Source organism: Nyctereutes procyonoides, unplaced genomic scaffold (genome assembly GCF_905146905.1).
Source record: "Nyctereutes procyonoides isolate TBG_1078 unplaced genomic scaffold, NYPRO_anot_genome, whole genome shotgun sequence".
Taxonomy (NCBI): domain Eukaryota; kingdom Metazoa; phylum Chordata; class Mammalia; order Carnivora; family Canidae; genus Nyctereutes; species Nyctereutes procyonoides.
In genome coordinates this window covers 36,801,355-36,821,373 of record NW_026575134.1, presented here as the reverse complement: position 1 = coordinate 36,821,373, position 20,019 = coordinate 36,801,355, and the positions used below count along the sequence as shown (strand labels likewise).

The 20,019-nt window shown below is 40.4% G+C and overlaps 1 protein-coding gene and 1 non-coding gene across 2 annotated transcripts; both read right to left on the bottom strand.

Annotated features, from left to right (window-relative positions):
* Window positions 1-497: 497 nt before the first annotated feature.
* Window positions 498-600, bottom strand: LOC129494457 (U6 spliceosomal RNA). The gene has a single exon (XR_008661351.1). It is a non-coding gene; the product is annotated as a U6 spliceosomal RNA (small nuclear RNA).
* A 4,545-nt stretch (window positions 601-5,145) lies between these two features.
* Window positions 5,146-6,075, bottom strand: LOC129494098 (olfactory receptor 10V1). The gene has a single exon (XM_055300786.1). The coding sequence runs from the start codon at window positions 6,073-6,075 to the stop codon at window positions 5,146-5,148; it is 930 nt and encodes a 309-aa protein (XP_055156761.1).
* Between the last annotated feature and the right edge of the window lie 13,944 nt (window positions 6,076-20,019).

The window sequence follows — 20,019 nt, the reverse complement described above, 5'->3', positions numbered from 1 at the left end:
GCAAATTAAAGATCAGCAAGTTGTCCACACCAGTCAAACATATGGAGAAGATTCAAGATTGTAAATTATAATTAACACACACACAAACCCATAGCCAGTTATCTGCTGTCCCCACTGTTATTGTGCTCATGATTTTTTTATGTATTTATTTTTTATTGAGTTATAGTTGACCTATAACATCATATTAATTTCAGGTGTATGAAATAATGATTTGATATTTGTATATATTGCAAAATGATCATCACAAGTCTAGTTAACATCTGTCACCACAGTTAACAGTTTTTTTTCTTGTGATGAGAACTTTTAAGATCTTCTCTCTTAGCAACTATCAAATGTACAACTACAGTCACCATGTTGTACACTACATCCCCAGGACTTATTTATTTCATAGCCGGAGGTTTGTACCTTTTGACCCCCTTCACCCATTTTGCCAACTACCCATCCCCTACCTCTGGCAACCACGAATATGTTCTCTGTGGGTTCCATCTTTTGTTTTTAAAAAGATGGAACTCCTCATGAATTTGCATGTCATCCTTATGCAGGCACCATGCTAATCTCAGTTTCATTCCAGTTTTAGTCCATGTGCTGTAAAGTGAGCACTCCTTTCTTTTCAAAGAATGAGAAAGTCACACAGCAACATCTGACTTTTTTTTTAAAGATTATTTATTTATTTATTGAGACACACACACACACACACAGAGGCAGAGACACAGGCAGAGGAGAAGCAGGCACCATGCAGAGAGCCTGACGTGGGACTCGATCCAGGGTCTCCAGGATCATGCCCTAGGCTGCAGGCAGCGCTAAACCGCTGCACCACCAGGGCTGCCCAACATCTGGCTTTCAAAAGACCTCAGAATGAAACCACCTTTGGGAGGATGTGACTCCCAAGTCAGAGGCCCACAGAACCCCAGCACTCGGACTTTCTCTCCTACTTGGGAGGACACAAGGCACCTGCTATCCCATTTGGTCATGCCCACATTGTTCATTTTCACTTGCTGATTGGGTAGCAGCTAAAAATCTATTACCATGGGGGTAAGAAAGAGCCACAGAAGCCTGTCCAAGGTGAAGAGAAATGGCCCAAGCATAGATAGAAGTGAATAGAAAGTGGGGGAATTAATGAATCAAAGTCAGTGCTTGTGGATATCTTAGATATTAACAAGTTTAATCCTCTTATTTTGTAGATACTGGGATGGAGGCTTGAAGGAGGAAAATGACTTTCCTAGGTTACAGCTTCTAGAAATCATGTCGCCATGTCTTCATGTCTCCAGTCTCATGATACTCCTTTCAGAGAAGCATGGTGTAGTTGCTCTGATGCCACATCCATTCCCTGATGCCCATTCCAATAACCCATAACTCCTCTCATCTTTCACAGTCCTCCAGGTTTCTGTCCTGCTTTCCTCTGTCAGTCCTATCCTCATGTCCTCGTGGGATATCCTCCCATCCTCAGTTGAGGACATCCCCCCATCCTTAATCCTCATAATTTATTTTTCTAATGTCTTCAGACTCACCTTTTCTTCATTATCCTCTTTCCTCTTCTTCTAAACACTGCAATACTATAAAAGGATGAAAGAAACATCCTTTTAAGTTTGTTTGGGATTTTCTTCTAGGAATAATTGTGGAGTATGCCTGTCCATTTGGCTCTTTATTTTTGGAATAAAGAGGAACAGCATTGGGACATTTGGGTGGCTTAGTGGTTGGGCATTTGTCTTTGGCTCAGGGCATGTCCTGAGATCCAGAGATAGAGTCCCATGTCAGGCTCCCTGTGAGGAGCCTGCTTCTCCCTCTGCCTGTGTCTCTGCCTCTCTCTGTGTGTCTCTCATGAATAAATAAATAAAATCTTAAAAAAAAAAGAGGAACAGCATCAATAGCATCCACTGTGCAGCAAGTGAAAGTTATAAATTCTCAAAATTTTTCTTTGAATGATGGCAGTTTAAAAATATCCTTGCTAAAATTGGGTTAAATATAGCAAAGTGTATGATCTTCTTTTAATATGCAGTAATAATAGCTACCCACTTCCTTCAGACAGATATTTTATAGTTCCCATTTATATTTCTTATTATCTGTAAGTCTTAGGGAACACAGGACTTACAGATATAGAATCAAATAAAACACTAAAAAATTAGTAGTAGCAATAAATGTTTCAAAAAAGTTTTTAATAAGAATATATATTTATCACTAATATTAAAAAAATCTGAAAACCAGAAAAGAATAATCTCTGAAGGAAGTCCTGTTCAATTCCACAAATATTTATGAAGTACCACAACTACTAAGGAAGCAGTGAAGGATGCAAGTGGTAGAAAAAAGGGTAGAACACAATCCCTTTGTATAAAGTACATACAATTTTTATGAGCAGCAAGACACCCTCCTTAGATATAATTTATCTCTTCATAGTAAATCAGCTGAATCCCACAAATGCTAGCCACTGCACTAGATGCTGGGAATTCAAGGATAAATGGCATATTCTCCATTCCCAAGGGACTCACAACTATTGAAATATTTCTTTTCCCATTCAGATGAAGATATAAAAAAATTTATAAACAATGGTTTTCAAAACAATAAGATAGCCATTGCAATACGAATTCCTAGTAAAATTCTGGAAATGCATGTTTGAATGGGTAATTTATAGACATTTTTAAAAGCCTGATGATTACTGAGAGCCCACAGAAGTGACCCAAGATAAATCATGCCAAATACACTTCACTTTTAAAATAAGGCTTTTAAATGGTTAGCTTTATATCAGTACTGTAGTGTATTTTGATTGTCTGAAAAGATTTGATAGGCTTCCCATGATATCCCTCTTGAAAAGATGTTTATTATGGATTGGATGGTGAGTTGGTTAATTTTTGATGCAAAATCACCACTTTAAACTAAATGACTTACAATATCAATCATTTTATTTTCCCATGTTTCTGTGGGTCAACATTTTAGGCTCGTTCGGCTGGCTGGTTCTTTTGCTGGAGTCACTAATGTGACTGTAATTATCTGGTAGATCTACTGGCTTTGGTCAAGGGAACCTCCTTGATGGCTTATCTCTAGGTGTCATCCTAGCCCCAACTTCTTCATGTGGCAGTCTCAAGGCAGAAGAGAAGACAGACACCAAAGGTAAGTGTAAGCCTATACGTCAAACATATTTGCTAATACCCCATTGGCCAAAACAAGTCACATAGCCATGGGGGAGGGGAGCCATCCAGAGGCATGGATCCACTGAGAAGGTCATGATTGTGACACTGTACCACCAGTGGTATTAACTGAGCCCATGTCTAGCTAGTTGGACAACAATTCCCAAATAGGGGGACTCCGATAGATGCTCATTTATTGTATTTTATTCTGAATATTGGTTAATGATTTGGGCAAAGGAAATGGAAATATGAGTGTAATTTTGACCATGCCACAAAACTATGATGAATAATATATAAATCCTGAAGCTGAATTTAGCAGTTCAGACCACTTGGCCCAAACCAATAAAAAACAAAACAAAACAAAACAAAACAAATATATCAGTGTTAAGTGAAAAATTCTATAGGGGCACCAGAGTAGCTCAGTTATTTAAGTGTCGGACTCTTGATTTCAGCTCAGATCATGATCTCAGGGTTGTGAAATTGAGTCCCGCATTGGGCTCTATGCTGGGCATGAAGCCTGCTTAAGATTCTCTCTCTCTCGCTCTCCCTCTGCCCCTCCACTCATACCCTCACTCGCTCTCTTTCTCTTAAAAAGAAAAGGTCCTACATGTATGTTAGAAAACAAATTGTGGTCAGACAGAATTGAAAGTTATATGAAGTGATACGGAGATTTTATCTGATACCAAATTTATGAGAGGCTAAATGATTAAGGTGAATTGATAGAAATGTGGTTCACAGGTCATGAAAAGTAACAGTTCCCCAGAACAAAATATTCCCAGTGCATTGTATTTATTTCTGGGTAAAAACTTTGTAGAAGGATATGGAGCTTGGGGAAATCTAGAAGGTGACTGGTGTGAGTACATTTAAATATGATCTCCTGGAGAGAAAACTCTAGATGGAGTATTTGCTCTAGAGAAAAGAAGATTAAAGACTTAAAGAAGATACAAAATCTGTCCTAGTACCTGGGAGACCTGTCAGGGAGAAGAAAACTCTAGAGGGCCAAAATAGGATCAGTGGGAGGAAGTTGCTTGTAGATGGACTTCAAACAAGTATGTGGTTCTTTAACAACCTGAGTAGTTCAACAAGGAATGTGATGTCTTACGAGTTAATGATCTCTCTTCTTGAAAGCTCAAGTAGAGTCTGGAACACTGAGCTGCTGTAGGAGGGGTTCTTGAGGAGTCAAGATTCAAGGAGGCCCATTTCCTTCTTTCCCCATATCTTCACGTACTGAATTAAACAACATTTTCCTCCATTATTATTACCCTTTTTATTGCTGGGGTGCTCTTTAAAAGTTATGAATAGAATCATGACTTTTCATTTTGGTCAACAACACAAAAACATGTAAAAAAAAAAAAAGAAAAGAAAAACATCCCTCTTTCTTTGTCCAATATTATTGTGTGAAGATAGCTTACGCTTTAGATATTTATTTATTTATTTATTTATTTATTTATTTATTTATTTATTTATAATTTTTAAAATTTCTTGTTTAGAGAAGGAGAGAAGAGGACAGGAGGGGTAGAGAAAGAGGGGGAGAGAGAGAATCTTAAGCTTTACATTGTGGGCTCAGTCTCACGACCCTGAGATCATGACTTGAGCCAAAATCAAGATTTGGACACTTAAACCAACTGAGCCTCCCAGGTGCCCCTAGATTTTTAAATACTTGTGTTTTCATCTTGGTTATACCTTTTTTTTAAAGCCATTTTAGTTTCCTTTTCTAAAGCATGAAGGCAGTGGTTCTTACTATGGGCTAAGTGAGATAACCCATATAAAGTGCCTAGTATATAGCAGGTGTCCAATAAGTGCTGATGCTCCCCCATCCATGCCCAGGACATCACACTGCCCTCCATGACACAGCTTTGTTTCAATGACACAGTAGCATTCATCTCTGGTGATCCTAGAAGGGTGGGCCGTGTCTCAGTTTGCTGAGGACATTCCCAGCTCAGGCATGTTGTCCCAGCATAGTTATTAATAGCATCCCCATTTACTCTCAAGCATCCGACTTGGACAAGTCAAGGGATCATCCTATCTAGAACTTCCTCAGTGCCCTCCTTAGGGCATCTTTCAGTTCCCTGTTCCTCATACTGTAGATCAAGGGGTTTAAAATGGGAGTGATGAAAGTGTAGACCACAGACACCACCCGACCCATCTCAGGAGAGTAGCTGGACCGGGGGGACAAGTAGATAAAGCTGGTGCAGCCATACTGCAGGAGGACCACTAAGATGTGGGAGGAACAGGTAGAGAAGGCTCGGTGGCGCCCTTCTGCTGACCGGATCCGTAAAATGGCTGCCATGATGAAGATGTAGGAGGTGGAGATTAAGGACAGGGGGACGCTCAGGACGATGAAGCTGATGATGTACAGGGCAGTCTGGTGAGTGTGTGTGTCTGCGCAGGCCAGGCGCATGACTGCAGGCATGTCACAGTAGAAGTGGTGGATCTCATTGTGGCCACAGAATGGGAGATGGAAGATTAAAATAGTCAGCGGCAGCGACAGCAGGAACCCCAGCACCAGGGACCCGACCATCAGCTCCACACACAAGGACCAGCTCATGATGCGGGTGTATCTCAGAGGGTAACAGATTGCCACGAACCGGTCGTAAGCCATGACGGCCAGCAGGACACAGTCAGCTCCACCCAAGAAGACGAAGAAGAACATCTGGGCCCCACATCCGGGGATAGAAACAGGAGTTTTGCCCATTGAAAGGAGGTTTGCCAAAGCCAGTGGGGCAATGGCAGAGGTATAGAAGATTTCCAGGACTGCCAGGTTAGCCAGGAAGAAGTACATGGGGATGTGGAGGGAGGGGTTGATCTGGACAAGGACTGCAATTGTGGTGTTTCCACCGAGGCTGGTCAGGTACATCACCAGGAAGGCCACAAAAATCCCCACCTGGATCTTGGGGTCAGCTGAGAATGGGCGAAAGAAGAACTGTATCTTTGCAGTTTTATTTATTTCTTCCATGGGTAGTGTATTTGGTCTGAAAAAGGAAAGATGACATGTGTCTCTAGGCACATCCTATGCAATATGATGGGTTTGCAACTCCCCTGTTTGGTGTTAGAGCACTTTCTGAGGTACCTCAGCGATTGTGTGCACACTTTCAAGTTAGCGCAGATCCTGGAATATTCTAATTCACATGCTTGCCACCCCTCACCTTTCCTCCTCTACCCTCAAGTACCAAAGCCTGAGAAATCCTCAGTGATGGGGATTCGGATGCTCTTTGCTTTGATGCTGGTGCCTAGCACAGTGCCCGATATAGAAAACTTTCCAGGGAGTGTTTGCTGAATGAATTAATGAGTAAAGTCAATTTAAGGTTCAAAGTTACAAAATGGATAAAATAGGGTGTTAGTTAATTATGTGAAACCTGAAACAAACACGTTTTAGGAAAGTTTAATCGAAAGTATGTTATGATTTAAAGAGAACCATGGTACTGCTACATTGATATTACAGCACAAACTTCAATTTAGCTCAACACCAAGAGATGTTATTGATTCATCCTGCTTCCCCTCCTTAATCCAGTTTATTCCTAAATACTGATAGTTTGTCCTTCAAAAATTTCTTGTATCTATTGCCTTGGTCCTTTCCCACTGTCCCAGTCAGTTCTACCCATTGTTATCTTACATTTGGGTTCTTGGGATAGCCTCCTATCTCTACTCCCATTTTTCTTCCTCTTCCCTTCATCATCCATTCTGTTCACCATGATCACATTATCCATCTGCTTTAATGCTTCCTGTTGCTTACATGACAAACTTCGTGCCTCTCTGCTGATTATTGCAGTGTCTCTTGGACCTGATTTATGCTAATCATACGATAGCCCCAATTATCCCTGTCATGTACCATGTGGTCTACGCATTGGCCTCTTCTCCATCATTCTTCTTCCTGTTTCATATCCTGTTCTCCTTCCAGTTAGAAATCTTATCTTCTCCCTTTTGCCTAATCCAGGTGCTGTCCAACTTCCAAATTCTAGGTCATGTTATTCTTCTGTGATGTCCTCCTAGACCACTCCAGTTTAAATCTTTCTCTCCTGTCTCTGAAATTCTGTGTTGTTTAGAGTGTTATGATTTTAGTGCTAATCCACTGTCTTTTACTCTATCTACATGTTCTGTCCCAACATATATTCCAGGTTCCCTGAAGACAGGGTAGCTTATGACAAATTGTCATTTATTCCATGTTAAGTGCTAGGCATGGTGAAAAATGACTTATATGCATTAGTTCACTTATTCCACAAACTACTTAGGAGGCCTGTACTATTATCATCCCATTTTACAGATGAAGACATAGGCTTAAAGAGGTTAGGAAATTTTTGAAGTCACACAGTAGAAAGTGGAAGAGCCAGGATTTGAATAGTCTATTTGACCACAGAGCTCTGTGTTTAATCTTGGTTCATACTACACCATCTCGCTCAATAGTACTTCATATTTCCTAAGTGGCTCTGTTATTTGATTATATTTCAGCTATTGGTAGAACTCCAGATGGTCTATCATAAAAAGAGCATCTAAGATCTGAGGCCAAAAATGTTAGATTACAGTATTTTCAGACTTGAGAGGCATAATTACAGTCTAGACTATTGTTTTATCTAGTAAATGCTTCCCCCAACAGTGCAACAAAAAGAGTGTCTCTTGTTTCTTTTCTTTTTAAGATTTATTTTTTTATTTTAGAGAGACAGAGAGAGGGCATGAGTGGGAGGGGCAGAGGGAGAGGGAGAAAGAGTCTTAAGCAGACTCGACACTAAGCTCAGGTCCTGAAACAGTGCTTGATCTCATGACCCTGAGATCACGACCTGAGCCAAAACCAAGAATCGGATGCTTCTTTGATTGCACCACCTAGGCATTCCTCCCCCCCCTTTTTAAATATATGTAAGGAGCAGGGAGAAGGGGGCTGGTTAAAAACTATGATATTTGGGTGAAGATGGAGGGAGAGTGTCTTAAAGCAGCCTTCCTGAATAAAGGAACAAAGAGAAGGTCCTCCATGACACAGCACCCAGGATCCTGAGTGATGCCCAAAGGGTTTTCATAGGAACCTGCAGTTTCAGTTTCCTGCCTTCTGGTGGCTAAGAATCTAGTCCTCGGGGATCCCTGGGTGGCTCAGCAGTTTAGTGCCTGCCTTTGGCCCAGGGTGTGATCCTGGAGTCCCAGGATCGAGTCCCACGTCAGGCTCCTGGCATGGAGCCTGCTTCTCCCTCCTCCTGTGTCTCTGCCTCTCTTTCTCTCTATGTCTATCATGAATAAATAAATAAATAAATAAATCTTTAAAAAAAAAGAATCTAGTCCTCAAACTCACACAATAGCTTTGAAGCAAACCTATGTAGGTGATACAAATGAATAACTCATTTCATAAGGAACTAGAGATGAAAAGTCCCAGTGGTGACTTCTGCTCATTTTTTCCCCTCAGTTACCACCTCTTGAGCTTAGGAAGTCCATCCAACCTCTTGGGCATAAATCTACCTATAATCTCAAAGCGTTTTGTCTAACTGCAATGCATAGGCTGCATTGACTTCATTTTATTACAAGGTCTAGGAAAGGGAAGAGGAAATTAAATGTAGAGAAATACTATGAAATCCAGGGTTCTGAATAAGAAATCCAAGTACCACATTATCCAGTATACTATCTAAAATATTCTCTTCTTTTTTTTTAAGGTCTTATTTATTTACTTGAGAGAGAGAAAGAGAGAACAGGAGCGGGGGCGGGAAGGGCAAAAGGAGAGGGAGGAGCAGACTCCCCTCTGAGCAGGGATACCACTGTGGGGCTCGATCCCAGGACCCCGGGACCAGGACCTGGGCCAAAGGCAGATGCTTAACTGACCAAGCCACCCAGCTGGCCCTCTCTTCATTTCTTTATGCAAAAGTTCCTCACTCATTGTGGTCTCTTCATTGTGACAAGATAAAGATGTAAGTTAGGTTCCATCTGGAAGCTACACCAACGTTAAGTTATGTGAAGTGCCTTTGTCATTACAAAGAAGAATCCAGCTAGACACATTTCAAAAGATGGCCTGGAACTTTCAGCTATTCCTTCTATATAATTTTGAAGCAAATGTTGAGCACGATGCAAGCAGATAACTGAATGTTTCACTAATTATTCTTTATATTAATCTGGGGTGATGGTGGTGGTTGTTTGGATCCATGCATGCCTCCTAAACCAGAATGTGTATATTCTACAGGGCACACAAAGCTGTGTCCAGGACAAAATGAAGTCCCAGGATCAGCATGGTGCAGGTTTCTTAAAAGGTCAATTTTAACTTGAAAATTTTTGGAAAATTATTTCATATAAAAAAGTGGAGATAATATACATTGAAGGAAGATTTACATGAATTTTGAGAGATAAAAACATAAGATTTCCAAGAGATTTCTTACTTGTGGTTGCTCACCAAGTCCTTAGGAATATAAATCATCTCTCATGCTAATTAATTAATACTTAAGTAGAAAAGTTTTAGACGCTCTGGTTTAGACTATAGATTGGCTATTCCCCAAAGAAAAATAATTTTCCAGACTTCCCAAATATACAATTTTGATTTGGAACAGCCCCTCCCTTATTATTCCAAAGAAAACAACCAAAATGGTAGTTAACACTTTCTAAGATAAGTATGGCTCAGAGAAAACGCCCAGAGGACAGTTAGTTTTTGGAAAGATTGTTTATCTTCACCTGAGATGTTTGCCATCATGCAATGAAGAACATGGTTCTTTGTCCTTCATTTATTTCCTGCCCAAGTTGACTAGCAGCCCAGAAGGTCACGGATGCTCACAGAATCAGAGCTCTGACATGTTATGTGGTCCATCTCTTCCAAAGAGTTTACCTGACTTGTCCAAGTTTGCACAAATGGGTCATTTTAAAAATTCATCACTTAAATATACAAGGTACTCTAGGGGATGCAAAGATGATTGAGATGCCATCTACACTGTGGAGTCACAGGAACAAGGCTGTTGGCCAGATTTTCCCTTATTCTTATTCTGTTTAAAACACTTGCATTCCCCCCACCCCCTTGTCAGTTTCACTCAATTTAAATTGTAGACAACATTTACAAGGGGAGAAAAGGTAGTTCAAAAGTAGCCTTTTGACTAAGTCAGTAAACTGCCTCTTTGGTTATACAACCAGATCTTGGGACAACGTGTATGTAGAAAAAGTATATAATTGGGGAGAGAAAGATGGTAGAAAGTAGGCTGTCTTGGAATTGAATGATGTATGATTGTGAATGACGTGTGATCGAATCCCAGCTTTGCTACTTACTAGTTTGGGGATCTTGCTAAGTCACTTGCCCTAAGTCCCCGTTTGTTCCGAATAACACCTCACTTGTTTACAAAGGCTGTTGTGAGATGAAAATGAAACGATGCCCATAAAAGAACTTATTGGAATGCCTGGCACGAATTAACTGCTCCATAAAATATGTTGATTCATTGATTCCTTCCATTATCTATCTTGAGACTGAAAAAGATTTAAATCGTTGGGTGGATAGGATACCTGGCAGATCGGTCTGATATTTTCTGAGCAAGATTTTATGTCGCATCTGGTTCCACCTCTAGTTTCCTTTGTCACCTTATATTGCAGAATCTCTCTTTAAATAGAATGGAGAATGAATGACCGTTGCCTCAAAAGGTAGCTGTTACAGTTAAAAGAAAGCTTACATAAAATGTCTTGACTCTAGGTTTTTCTGGTCTAACTGACCTACATGGCATATCTATGAGCACAAAGTAGGACTCACCTGAAGAGGAAGATAAAATCTTAACATGGGGATGTTGATTGTGGGATGAACAGAGGAGGAAGGACGATGCTCTAACCATCACTCACAGGGCAAAAGCCCTGCTTGGAGCACAGGTATTTGTGGCTTTTGGAGATACTCATACCAGCTGTAAGGTCTATTCGTACCTATTCAAAGAAAATGTTCCAACATCAGATGTACTCATACAAAAGATACATTTGTCCTTACAAGACATTCTTGGATTTTCTATATGTGTGAATATATATGAGTTTCATATATGAATTTAAATATCATGCATAAATGAAATTCAAATTTCCTTTATATCTATACATCTGAAGAGATTAGATGTCTGAACAGATTCTTTACTTTCCGGAAGAGACTTCTGTGAGAATTTTCTGGCAGCAGCATCTGGAAAGAAGGAGCTCCAAAGTGATATCCCTTTAGAGCTAACATGTTGAACCGTATGGAATTTGTTTCTGAAAGCTAATAATGGTAGCACACAGGCAATTTCACATGGTTCAATATAATACTTTTACAAACATAATTTGAAGGTGTCAAATGAAATATTCAGGCATTCAACAAAAATTATTCTCCTACTGCACACCCATGGCTAACCTTTATTGGGCACTTGTACACTGTGCCAATCATTGTGCAGGCATCATTTCACGCAAGTGGTCCTTCAGTCAATATTCAATGGGTACTTTCATTGTGCATATTTTTTCAAGTGAAGAAATTCAGGCTCCTGGGTTTGGCTAACTTGCCCAGCTGTTAAATGGCGAAGTAGCACTTAATTCCTAGGTCAGTTTGGAAGCAAGTATAAGCTCCTACCATTCAAATAAACTGTATCATCACTGAGCAATGCATTATGTGTGAGGCTGAATGCTAGGTGTCCTAGAGAGAAACATTTTAAAAATTTAATTTTCCCTTATCAACAAAACTATTTCATTGGAAAATCATGTGCCACAAGCATTTCTTAGTTTATTATAAAGTCAATGCTCAGTCCCTTAATTTGTGATCTCTCTCCTTTTTGCTCCTTTTCTACTTCCTCACTGTCTACCCATTTTCAATTAGCAATAATTGCACCTCAGATCAATCTCATTGGCTACGACACTGCCGCTGTGCAAAGCCACTGACTATCCATTTAATTAACAATATTTATTTTAATAAATTGTTTAAAAAATATTTGTTAAGGCTCTACTGTATGCAAGGCATAGCTCGAGAATCCAGGAGATGAAGGAAAAGTGTAGGGAATGAAAGAAGTCAATGTTCAAAGAGTTCGAATTGAGAGCAATAAAAATAGTAAAAGTCAAATTCATTTAGATACTCTCATAAAAGGACAATATGCCAGGGGAGAACAGGCAAGTCTCTTGTTGCGACAATGTTTTTTGAAAAACTGCATGTAATTAGAATTATTTTTGAATGCATAAGAGGGATTATTGATGTGAAGGAAACTTCTAGTCATTCCTTTTTTTAAAAAAAAAGATTTTATTTATTTATTTGAGAGAGAGAGAGAGAGAGAATACAAGCAGAGAAGAGGGGCATTGGGAGAGGGAGAAGTGGACTCTCCGTTGAGCAGGGAGCCTGATGAGGGGCTCAGTCCCAGGACTTTGAGATCATGACTTGACCTGAAGGCAGATGTGTAATAGGCTGAGCCACCCAGGTGCTCCTAGTCATTCCTTTTATAATAGAAGTAGATGATTCCTAATTTTTCAGCTTCTGTAAGTCTGAAGTTTGGAATGATGGATTTTTTTTTTAACTGGAGAAAGTCTTAAAAGTACTGACATCGTATGACATCTGTATGTTTCAGTGCTAGTTACCATGGAACTCTTAATCTGATCTAGAATATGATTCCTTGACCATTTTGGAGAGAATCTCCTCCTTGTCATCCATCAACTTGAAGAGCATGGATTTTACAGTATGCATTCTTGAGTTCGCCTTAAACTGGTATAAAACATTGGTTCTGAGTAGGAGCTGGACTTTGACTCTTTTCCGTGAAAACCCCATCCTTAGCTTCTCTTCCCTGGCTAATGCCACAAGGCTTGGCCCAGTTACAAGCTAGGGATTTTCCTAATCTTCTCAAATCTGGAGGCTGGGAGGAGATTCTTACCTTATACTGGGCTCATGTGGACTGCAAGCCATTGCACATTTACTTAGACTTTTGCTAAACACTGAGGACCCCAGGAGTCTGCCATTAGGTCCTTCCTTCTGTCCTCAGAGGATCCCTGGGCAGGTATGCTGAGCACTTCTAGATTCATAGATCTCACTGATTCAGGGCACTATGTTAAAACACTTCTCAAACTCAACTGGATTTCTATCTTATCAACTCTTAGACAAAAGGTGTGTTCCCGCCTGCCTTTTTCTTCTTTGTTTAAGGTAATATCTGGGCTTTACTAAGTACATCCCTAAAACTTACCTTTGAAGTTCTCTGGACATTCTGACTTGAAATTATCATTGAATAAAGAGTTCATAACTAATCTGGCTAAAGGGACATCCTTGGTCCCCCGAGATGACTGAGGTCTACCTGGGAAGCATAAAGCAACAAGGTCAAACACAGTGTTCCTTAAGAATTAAAATTGCATCAGGATTATTCCATTGGTACATCTTCCCTGGGGGTTATCTTTCAGTAACTTGTTGATAAGTTCAGTGATGAGGTCAGTTGGGGGAAAGAAAAATTATTTTCACTGATTTACCTTGAAGTCATGTTTTTAAAAAAGATCATTTCTATATGCAGCATTATTATTATTATTTTTCCACGGGGGAGGACATATTCTGCTCTACCCTCTGCTCTCTTTCCTTCTGGAAAATTAATTCTTATTAATTTTACTTTATAGCTCTGATATTTCTTCTTGGTCTTCTTGCTGGCTTCTTCTCTTTCCCTAACTTCCATTCAAGCTGAGTCTCGGTCCTAGGTCTTCTTTTCTTTTCGCATTTTTTTTTTTGCAGATGATTCAATTTAGTTGTTTGGCTTTAAATAATAACAACAGGGGATCCCTGGGTGGCACAGTGGTTTGGCGCCTGCCTTTGGCTCAGGACACGATCCTGGAGACCCGGGATCGAATCCCACGTCGGGCTCCCGGTGCATGGAGCCTGCTTCTCCCTCTGCCTGTGTCTCTGCCTCTCTCTCTCTCTATGTGTGACTATCATAAATAAAGAAAAAAATATTTAAAAAAATAAAATAAATAAAAACAACAGGCTGATCATTCTCAAATGTGTTATTTCCAGCTAACCTCATCCCTGATCTTCAGAATTGTATATTTACTGTCTATTGCCATCTCTATTAGATCACTAATAAGATCTTCTCTTTCATATATCCAACATCGGACTCCACTCACCATCTACTTGGGTATTGTGTATTGAACCATTCAAATCCTGACAGTAGTCTCTCAATAATATTTGTTGATATTACTAAATACTGATGCTTCATTCAATTTCGTCCAAAGACATGGTTTTCTTTCAGGGTTCTCTGGAGAAAGGAGGAACCATTTAGAGCTTTCTTTCTTTCTTTCTTTTCTTTTTTTAAAAGGTCATTCACCAAATTATGAAATGAGAAGGGATGTTAGAGGTCATCTAACTGTTACCATCTCCCATCCCCATATCTCAAAGTCCCTTTGGGATTACTAATGGAGTTTCCAAGGTAATTTTAATATTTCAAAAGCTCTAACATATGTCATACATTTCCTGGGATGAGTTTATATTCTTATGATTGTGAGTTGTGAGTCTGAGCCCCTCATTGGGCTCAATGCTGGCCATGAGTCTGCTTAAAAAAAAAGGTAAGAGTTAGGTAGGTAGTAATTTTCAAAACATGGGGTTTGGGGGCAATATATTTAAGAATGGCTAAAAGAGTAGGTCTGAATTCGACAGCCTTGGACTTAAACCTTGGCTTAGCCACTGGCAGAGTGTGCCTTTGAGTGCATTTAACTTTCTAAGCCTTACTTACCTTACCTGCAAAGTGGGAATGATAGTACCGCTCCTCTCTCTTAGAGTAGCTATGGAGATTAAATGAGATAATTGAATGAGATAGTGCAGTATTTAGCATGTTACCTAACTCTTCCTTAGCTTTAAAATTTTGACTGTGGGGTTCATAATGAAAACACCATAAAGTTAGTGTGGTGCAGAGAATGTTGAGAGCTACTGATTTTATTCATCCTTACTTCCAGATATTCATCCCCAATATTTTATGTTCCGGCTAAAATCAACAAATAAAAATTGTATGTATTTGAGGTATATAATCTGATGTTTTATATATGTATGCATTGTGAAATGACTACTACAATCAAGCTAATTAATATATCCACCTCATATAGTTACTTTTCTGTGTGTGGTGAGAATACTTAATATCTCTTCACTTAGAAAATTTTAAGTATATGGGGCACCTGGGTGGCTCAGTCAGTTAAGCATCTGCCTTCAGCTCAGGTCATGATCTCGGGGTCCTGGGCTCCAGCTCCACGTCAGGCACCCTGCTCAGTGCGGGTTCTGCTTCTCCCCCTCCCTCTGCCACTCCCTGCTTGTGCTCTCTCTCTCTCTCTCTCTCTCTCTCACTCACACTCCTGCTCTCTCTCTTAAACAATCTTAAAAAAAAGAAAATTTCAAGTATACATTATTAACTGTAGTCACCATGTTGTACAGTAGGAATCCAGAACCCATTCATCAAAACTGGAAGTTTGTACCCTTTGACTGACATCATCCAGCCACTCCCCAACCCTGGGTAACTACCCTCTACTTTGTGTTTTTACGAGTTCAAGTTTTTAAAAAGATTTTATTTATTCATGAGAGACACAGAGAGAGGCAGAGACACGGGCAGAGGGAGAAGCAGGCTCCATGCAGGGGAGCCCGATGTGGGACTCAATCCCAGAACCCCAGGATCATGACCCGAGCCAAAGGCAGATGCTCAACCACTGAGCCACCCACGCGCTCATGAGTTCAACTTTTTAAAGAGTCCACATATCAGTGATATGACTTATTATTTGTGCTTCTGTGTCTGGCTTATTTCACTTAGCAAAATCTCCAGGTTCATCCATATTGTCACAATGGCAGCATTTCCTTCTTTTTCTTGGCTAAATACTTTAGCTAGGACTCCCAGTGTTATGTTGAATAGAAGTGGCAAATAACACACTTAGGTTCAGAGCTGCTGAACAGTTATTTGAGGGACTTCAGCAGAGATTCTTTATAAAAAAGCTCTGAATAAAATAGGAATAGAAATAAACTGTTTGAATATATTATAGTTAACTTTTAGCTCTTCTGTAAACATTTATTGAGTGCTTACTGTGTGCCAGGAACTGAGAGTACAATGGAGAATAAATCAGGAAAGAATTCTCTTTTTGCGCCTACATCATTGAAGGCTGCTTCTGACATAGGCAGCTCTTCTAAGTACATCACGTGTATCACTTACTCTGCATAGTTATATTATGAAGAAGGTGCTATTACCCTCATTTTTCAGATAAGGAGACTGAGGACCAAGATGTTGAGTAACTTAGCCAAGATTATGTAACTAGCAAGTGACAGCACCAAAAATTCAAACCTATGCTGTCCTTAAAGCAGGAATAAGCCATCTACGGCCTGCATGTTACATCTGTGGGCTGTTTGTTTTTGTAAATAATGTTTTATTGGAATGCAGCCCTGCTTATTCATTTCCCTGGTGTCTCTGACCGCTTTCACGGGGTTAGCAGCAAAGTTGAACAGTGGTAACGGAAGGCTATATGGCCCTCAAAGCCTAAAACATATACTTTCTGGGACTTAAAAGAAAAATTTGCTGACTCTTGTAGATCCTGATACTTCATATGAAAACCACTATATTAAAATCTCACAGCAGGCATCATTAAAATGTGGCATAAGTAAGCCACATTCATAAAACCTCAGGTGCTAGGCAGGACACCCACTATCACCATGACTAATCAGCACTTTTAGGAGGTTCTAAATAATGCAGTCAGACAAGAAGATAAAATAATTGGTCTCAGATGATATGATTTTCTACCTATAAAATGTAAGGGATTTTAATTTAAAACTTCTTTTAAAAGGATATTTATTTATTTAAAAGAGAGAGAGCATGAGCAGTGGGAGGGGGAGAAGCAGGCTCTCCTCTGCTGAACCTGTTGCAGGGCTTGATCCCAGGACCCTGGGATTATGACCTCAGCTGAAGGCAGAGGCTGAACTGTCTGAGCCACTGAGGCACCCCTGATTCAAAACTTCTCTATGTTTAGTGGTCTGGGGCCAGGCCTCAGAGGCTGCCGCAGGACCAAGCTCCCAGCTGGCACCGATTCTGCTGATTCCCGAATCATACTTTGAATACCAGTGTATTCATTGCAAACATATGGTCCAGAGTATAGCTTTGAAGTCCTTCCAATTGAATTCCTTTCCTAGCTCTCCCCCTTTTAAGGATACTTAATTTTGGTCAAAGTATTTACTCTGAGAGTCCCAGTTTTATCATCTGTAAAAATGAGGTAATCATGGGTAATAATGCGCATGATATGCTTAGCAGAAAATCTGCCCATAGTAAGTATACAATAACTGTCAGCTCTATTAATATCTTTGGTGGGTCAGATTTCCTTTGGATTTCTACTGTGACAACCCGAGGGGATGCAGAGGGCAGTAGGAAATATCCAAACTACTTATTTTTTATAAAGCCAGTCAGATAATCTGTTGGAAAGGAGAATCAGGTATCTTCTTCTCACATCTAGCCAGCTCTCCATATAGTTGATCTTTTGGAGGTGGGGAAGAAGGAGAGGTAGAAGGAGCTGGGTGGGTTCAGTCCTGGGGCCATCAGTCATCTCATGGCACCTGAGCCCCCCAGTCATCTCTCTGACTTCTCTTCCCTTCTAGTATGTTCTCTGCATCATAGTTAAGTGACCTTGTTACAACACAAGGGTCGGCAGACCCCTCTCCTTAAAACCCTTGTGGTTTCCCATAATACGTACAATGAAATCCAGACTTGTGACTGTGGCCCTCACGTCTCTGCAAGATTTGCAGTTACCTTCCTCTGGTTTCCTCTTTCCTTTTTCCCCATTGTTGAGTCCTCTGCATCTGCCCATCCACATTGCTGTTCCTGTGGTTCACTGAACCAGCCAAACAACTGCTTGGGATCCTTCCATGTGCTAATGCTTCTCCCTGAATGCTCTTTCCCTAGCATTTATTTTTATACATTCCAGCCACCTTGTAAAAATTATTTTATTTTACTTATTTAAAGATGTTATTTATTTATGAAAGACTCAGAGAGAGAGAGAGAGGCCGAGACACAGGCAGAGAGAGAAGCAGGCTCCATGCAGGGAGCCTGATGTGGGACTCGATCCCGGGTCTCCAGGATCACGCCCTGAGCCGAAGGCAGGTGCTAAACCGCTGAACCACCCAGGGATCCCCTATTTTACTTTTTATTGCGATAAGAATACTTAACATGAAATCTACCCTTTTAATTTTTTTGTGACTTTATTTTATTATTTAAAAAAATTTTAATTTAGGGGCACCTGGGTGGCTCAGTGTTTGAGCGTCTGCCTTCGGCTCAGGCTGTGATCGTGGGGTCTTGGGATGGAGTCCGGCATGGGGCTCCCTGCATGGAGCCTGCTTCTTCCTCTGCCTGTGTCGCTGCCTTTCTCTCTGTGTCTCTCATGAATAAATAAAGAAAACCAAAAAATATGTAACAACATTTAATTTAAATCCAAGTTAGTTAACATATAGTGTATTATTAGTTTCAGGGGTAGAATTTAGTGATTCATCAGTTGCATACAACACCCAGTGCTCATCACATCACGTGCCTTCCTTAATGCCCATCATGCAGTTACCCCACCCCCCCCAACCCCCTCCAGCAACCCTCAGTTTGTTTCCTATGATCAAGAGTCTCTTATGGTTTGTCTCCCTCTCTGTTTTTATCTTATTTTATTTTTCCTTCCCTTCCCCTATGTTCATATGTTTTGATTTCTTAAATTTTTGGTTGAAGTTGACGTATCATATAAATTGCAGGTGTACCACATAGTGATTCGACAATTACACACATTATGAAATGCTTGCCATAAGCGTAGTTACCGTCTGTCACCATGCAAAGTTGTTACTATTGGACACAATCCTTATGCTGTATTTAATCCCTTGACTTATTTTATAACTGCAGGTTTGTACCTCAAATCCCCTTTATCTGTTTAGTGCACAATACAGTGTTGTTAACTATAGGCATGATGTACGGTAGATTTCTAGGATGTAGTCATCTTGCACCTGCTCTTTATGCTTACACTTTCAGGCCTTCCTTCAAGTCCCTTTCCCAAGGGGGGTCTCCTTTGACTCCTTCAGCTGAAGTTGCCTACATCCACCCCCATTCCTCTGCTTTATCTTCCATATGCACTTGTCATTACCTAAAATTATATGATAATTTTTTTTCTTATTTCCTGTCTGTTCTTCCTTGCGAAGATGTAAACTTCATCAGGCCAAGGGCTTTTTCTCTCCCATTCACAGCTCTCTCTCCACTTTCCACATCAGTGTCAGGGAACAGAGTAAGTGCTCAATAAATAAGTGTCAGATACATGGGCTCAGTGAGGCTCTTGTGAGGGAGAGCCGGGACTTGGTTAAGCTCAGGCTCTGGCATCCCTCAGGAGAAGTTTCAGGAGCCTCCACAGCGCAGCCTCCCTAGCTCCCGAATGGTATGGAATGTTTCCAAGCTCTGAAGAAAATAAATGCTTAAGGAGTCCTCTGCTAACATTCTCTCCCAGTGACATTCAACCAGCCTAAGGTAGGTTTAGGCTTCTCTTTAGAAAAAGCCTCTCTGATGATGGGTTCCCTTTTTTTTTATTAAAAAAAACACTTTAGGGGTGCCTGGGTGGCTCAGGCAGTTAAGCATCTGTCTCTGGCTCAAGTCATGATCCTGGGGTCCTGGGATCCGGGCCCGTTTCAGGCTCCTTTCTCATGGGGTGGGCCCCCCCCCTGCTCATTGGGGGGTCTACTCCTTCCTCTCTCCCTCACTTTGCTCATGCTCTCTCTCTCTCTCTCTCAAATAAATAAATAAAATCTTTAAAAAGATACTTTAAAAACTGTAGGTGATTAGTACAAAAAATTTGCAAAAAACATGCAAACATACTCATTTCTGTTAACAACACATATTTCTAACTGTCTATGGTCTCTCATGGCTTTGTCTGGTTATAAAATATCACAGCGCTGTGATCATGGTCGGTAGGGTACTTGACCTAGTATGTTTATATCTAAACTGACAGCCCTCTATTTACACTTCCTGTTTTTTCAACACTGAAT